We start from the raw sequence: 5642 nt of genomic DNA, 5'->3' as shown, positions 1-5642 counted from the left end.
TCTTGATGATCAACATTCTCACCCCCTTCATGCATCTTGTGCACATCTTCTCTGATGGCGATGCTACGCGTGGTAGCACTACCTTTTGTTTTCTTTGCTCCTGTTATCACAGCAGTAAGAGTTTTTAGAATAAATTAATTGTTTGCAATGAATATTTACCTACTTTCGTCCCCACAGACGTCGCCAAAAGATGTAGGGGAAATTCCAAGTATCCCCTGATCTTCCTCTGTGCCTTATGATCTGGAATCCTTTGCTAAATAGAGAAGGGATGAGATGATGGTAAGTTCAGAGTTGAACCGTTTGATGGCTGCTTACGTATCTCCTTTGTTCTATTGGAGAATCAAACCCTATTTTGTGTAGTTCCTAAGAGCGAATCCCTATGGTTTATATAGGAAGGGTGACGAGAGTCCTAGGGTTAGGGATGTCCTCACCGCTTGTGAGTTCCCTTCGATCTTTAGACTCTGTCTTCCTATTAGGATTCCTCTTCATATGAAAGTTTGAATCTAGACCATATATTGTGAGAGGTAAGTTTCCTTGTTGATCATAATGTCCCATCGTGTATGGGAAGATTATATTTAAACGGTAACTCTTAAGATATGTCATCACGATTCTTTCCTTATCATCAAATATCACCATCTTCAGTTTCCTTCTATTCAGGAACTGTCTATATCAGTTCCTAACGACTGGGGTAACTGTTATGTTTGAAGGCGAGCAATCATGTGCCTAGCACATGTCTACTAAACACTCGTGCTAAGCACGAGATCACTTATTCACAGAACTGATCCGATGGTCCTCGTCTCATTCTGGACATTTATAGTCTTAGGATATTTTTTCACACACGTGTCATCTATTCAGTGACGGGAAATCCCCCCTACAATGCCCTATCAAACTGTCAAAGCAGAGCTATGTCAAATGCACTTAGAACATGGGCAAAGGAAATATATATAGGCTATCTTTAACAAAGTATGAACATTTGTTCAAAGTACAAACTAACACCACATATACAGGAAGATCATCTCTCCAAGAGTGTATTATGAAACAACACCTTAATTTTTAATAAGATCTCAAATGTGACCTTGGTATAAAACCTCAACATGAACTCCATGGTAAATAAGCTAAACCCAACTATTCTAGAACTTGAGACACTAATACAACATAAATCAATTATTCATTAAAATTGTGACAGAACCCATAAGATGAAAAAATATAAGCTACATTTCAAATGGACACAGTTTGTAAGTTACTTTTAATATTTATTATGTGGCTGAGAATCAAAGTAATGTAGTATGTAGTATCAGTAAAGACTTGTCATTTGCATAAGGAGCTTTAACAAAAATGAAGCTGAAGCGTTGTTCATACCATAAAGATATATGCTTAATCGACGGTTTTGCAAGTCACAGTTCAATCGACGAAATGTTTTGCAGGTCCTGCCTCTCCTTTTCCTTCAAATTTATGGAGTTGTACATTAGCAGCCTGAACAAATAAAATTAAATTCTACACGTTAGCTAGATTATATGCTCATATGATGCTAATACACAAAGCTTCCTTCCATTTTTTCTTACATGACCACTTTTCATTAACTTTAAAAATCTAAAAAAGGGGCTGACCTTGTTTATGTAAAGCAAGAAGAAATGTACCAAGCAAGCCAAATAGTTCATTGTTCATATGCACAAAAAGATTGCAAAATAACCTTATCGAACGGAAGCAAGTGCGAGTCTCTAAAAAGCACAAAATACCTAGTCTTCTCAAATGTAGCCTTTAGTATCACTTTCTAATTTTATGGTTTTGGATATTTTCTTACAAACTATTCTCTACAAGTTAAAAGAGAATTTCTTACTTGTCAATCTCTTCTAGATAACTAGGATTGTGGTTGAGAGAGATGTAGCTACATGTTGTTGTCCAAGCATTGTACCACCTGTTGCTTCCTTAAGACATCAGCCTCTCATATATACATAATAGCAACTTCAATTCCAATACAAAACTTACATATCATGGGCTTATCTAACCTTTGTTGAGTATCCCCTCATATAGATCTTTTGTATTCATTGTTTGGGCTGAACGAAGCTGCAATGATTCACACTATACAACTTCATTCAAATTTCATATGCATGTGTTTACTCATTGCGCGTAATATCTCAAATACACACAAAAAGTACAACTACGATTTATAGGCAATAAAGCAAGTACGAAGTCATCCTTATCAAGTATGTAGTCATCAAAACCTTCCAGTCCCAATACAATCACCAAAAATATATCCAGTCAGAGCATGGAAACTTAAACCAATCCAACAAAACTCAGACCATAGAAACTTGGAACTAACACTACACAACAACAACACATAGTATGGATGAAAAGAAAACAAATAAATAAACATGGAGAATGATCGATAGGACGAACCTTCGATGAACTTATGAGATTTTAACCAATCTTTAGTTGATGTTTTGAATAGTAATCTTACTACCAAAAAAATGGATCTTCCATTTATTTGAATATTTTTTTTCATAAAAAGAAAGCTTTACATCACGATTTTGAACAAAAAATCAAGAGAAGATGAGAGAGATCGAGGATAATTTGGATAGACTTTTGTGTACGCCTTAATCTAAAAGATGTTTTTTTTTCCGAGCCAGGCAAGAAGAGAAAGAAGGTTGGGTTTCCTTCACTTCGTACTCTCTCTCTCTCTATAGACTTTTCATTTTTCTTAACGTCTAATTAACTTGGGTAATTAAATGTCATTTATAGTGAGTACAATTCAAAATGAAATGAAGGCGTGGATTTGGTTTTTTAATTCACCACCACATGAACCGCCACATGAAATGAAAGGACTAATTACTCCTATTTAAAGGTGTTAATCAATAATTTCATTTAAAGACAATATGGGTACCAAGAATTTACAATGGCATAAAGAGACCAAATAGTCCTTCTTAATAGTATTTAAGTGTTTTGATTTAATTATTCATCATTTAGGAGTATTATGCGTAAGAAAAAAACCCAGATGAATTTAAGAGGCCAAATTAATTAAAGTAGAAGCTAGTAATAGAGATTAATGATAAACATCTCTCAAGTATAACTTTTGATTAGGTTATTAAAAATAAAAACTTTATGCTTAGGGATTTCCAACTTAAGAATAAAACTATCATGCAACTTTAGGTAAAAATATCATCATATAATCAAACCTGAAGAATTGCAAAAGAATTAAATAATATACGACACCTATCCGATTGAAAAATCGGATTACCACGGTTTCCTCCATCTAGAAAATCAGTCCAAAAGAATCGTAATACTAAACCAGCTCAGGATCAACTAGATATCGAGCCACATACCACTGTAAAGCTCTTTGAATCAGCATTCCAAAACCAAGCTCTGACCTGAAAGTTATTGTCGTTTCAGTAACAAGACAGAGGAGTCCAAAAGATGAACTTTGACTTTTTCTTGTTTGAAATATCATATTTGACTCCGACAAACGTAGGAGAAAGATCTACAACCATCTAGGGTTTGATAAACTACAGAAGATCGATAAAGGTTCAATCTTTAAATGGTTTTCCTAGCAAAAAAGAAATTATTAGCAAAAAAATTTAACCCCAACTTAATAAAACAAATAATAACTCAAAGTAAACGACTTATTTTTTTATTGACGTCTGAAAACACTATCATTTGTTCTATGAATATCTCTTCTTAAGATTGTTGTACAAGGGGGTTAGATAATCGAATAGAACTAAAATACAGAGAAAGAATATACTGTCAAGGCGTATAAATTCATTGTCTTTAAGAAGAGATTTCGCCCCCTAAGATGGTGTAAAAGGCTTCACAGACGTCTCTACTCACATGATTCAATGACAGAAGTAGACCTAAAGTATACTCTAATATATAGGCTACTCTCTAAAACAGCAATACAACTCTCTTTGGCGGCTGGAAGAAGAAGAGAAAGAAAAAGTTTTGGGTTTTTGAAACTTTGGTTGAAGTCTACAAACCTTTATATAGAGGTTCAATGTCAGTCACCAAGAGCTAACTAACTAATGCGAGACAAAAACAATAATATAGAGTGCAAAACTGGTTTCCAAGAGTTTTCCAACCAATCAATGTGGGATTATCACACAAAATACAATAAGAGAAAGAACACACTTGTTCATCTTCTCAACCAAGCTCACATAAGTAATTTAAAATACCAAAAGGAGAATTCCAACAAGTTTCATGTATAGTACTTAGATGTTTAAAATTTAATAATATATATTGTTATTACTAACAACATGTATATAGACTTACTTAGTAACTCATCTTTACACCAAAAATCATCATGAAGAAAGCTGGTAACTCAGTATATATCTTTATAATACTTGAAGTTGAATACAAAGTAACCAATTATCCCATCGGCTTCAATTCAATTTCTCTCGCTTACTGGTTGGAACGCCGACAAGTATCGTTCTTTCAAGGCATGTATGGTTTCATACTCTAATATGATTATGCCCTTATATATGTAGACTACTTCTAATTATTAATTCATGGCCATATATCCCATTAATATGGTCATCCATGCTAGATTCTGTTTGCTCTCCTACTACTCTACTAGTTCATCAGCTCTCCATAGCGCAGAAAAAGATCTTGAAAATTTAGAAAAGCAACTCGTTCAATCTTGCAGAAAGCCTTGAAATCTCAACACCAACTCTAAAACTCATGACCTACAATAAAAAACGTTACACAATTATTTTAGTATCAGCTGGTAATGAATTTATCAATCAAATAGATACAAATATATATGTGAGAGTTTGATTGAGATCAATTACCTGGGAATGGATTGTGTGGAAAACCTTATCACCTACAATAGAGAAGCTAGCATTCACAACATCAGCACCTTCTTCTTCAAGAACACCAATGACTTGATAAAACATGAAGTTCTTATCCAAACTGCTTACCAAAATCACCTCCAAAGTTGAATCAGTCTCTCTTAACTCAAGAACTGGCAAGGTTACACCAACAGTTACAGATTTAGTACCATATTCATTCCTAGTACTTCTCATCATTCGTTGTTTTTTTCTTTTCAACATTTCTACTCTTTCGCGCAATTCCTTGATATAAACTTCTGCATGATCCAATCTGTCTTGTTGCGATAATGTGTCCTAAAACACGTACCAGTGAGTCGAGTGAATATATAGATAACGCAACCAAAATTACTGCAAAGGGAATATATATGAGAATCACTACGTACCTTAGAGAAATTATGGTGCTTAGGAATGAGAGAAGCAAGCTTAATGCTAAGTCCTTTCATATACACTCGCCTATTTTTCTCAACTGTCTTCCTATCCACCTTGGAAGAATCACTATTCTCATTCTTCTTCATTTTTCCCTTGCTATGAACAACAAACGCAAAGAGTTATAAAACAATGTAAACTTCCCAATGTCAAGGAATGAAGTTGGATGATACGTACAGTGGTATTTAAAGTGAAGAGAAACAGCGTAGCAAGAAGAGAGAAGGAAGGTGCTGCTTGAAGAGAAGTCGTCGCATGTCAAACCACGAGTTGGGTCCACTTATTTTTGTTTGTTTGAAATTTATGGCGGCTCACTGCTCACTTGATTAATGCGGCGACTAACCGACCAAATTGTTAGTCCTTCCAATTTTGTTGAATTATTTAAAGACCATCAAAACAATT

General features: G+C 34.5%; 1 protein-coding gene across 1 annotated transcript; it reads right to left on the bottom strand.

The window, feature by feature from the left end:
• Positions 1 to 4174: 4174 nt before the first annotated feature.
• Positions 4175 to 5418, bottom strand: LOC147497122 (basic helix-loop-helix (bHLH) DNA-binding superfamily protein). The gene is made up of 3 exons (XM_086559827.1): positions 5201 to 5418; positions 4779 to 5111; positions 4175 to 4673 (listed from the first exon to the last, which is right to left on the bottom strand). Exons 1-3 carry the CDS (start codon positions 5330 to 5332, stop codon positions 4605 to 4607), a joined length of 534 nt encoding a protein of 177 aa, XP_086415953.1. The 5' UTR covers positions 5333 to 5418; the 3' UTR covers positions 4175 to 4604.
• Between the last annotated feature and the right edge of the window lie 224 nt (positions 5419 to 5642).

This window comes from Coptis chinensis, chromosome 5, assembly GCF_015680905.1.
Source record: "Coptis chinensis isolate HL-2020 chromosome 5, ASM1568090v1, whole genome shotgun sequence".
Classification (NCBI taxonomy): Eukaryota; Viridiplantae; Streptophyta; class Magnoliopsida; order Ranunculales; family Ranunculaceae; genus Coptis; species Coptis chinensis.
The sequence above is the reverse complement of the archived record's forward strand: the minus strand, read 5'-3'. Positions and strand labels throughout refer to the sequence as shown.

Coding starts and splice junctions, on each gene's coding strand:
- LOC147497122 (XM_086559827.1), bottom strand. CDS start 5,332: ATGAAGAAGAATGAGAATAGTGATTCTTCCAAGGTGGATAGGAAGACA. Junction 5,112..5,200: donor AGCACCATAATTTCTCTAAG/GTACGTAGTGAT, acceptor TACGTGTTTTAG/GACACATTATCGCAACAAGA. Junction 4,674..4,778: donor TCCACACAATCCATTCCCAG/GTAATTGATCTC, acceptor TTTTTATTGTAG/GTCATGAGTTTTAGAGTTGG.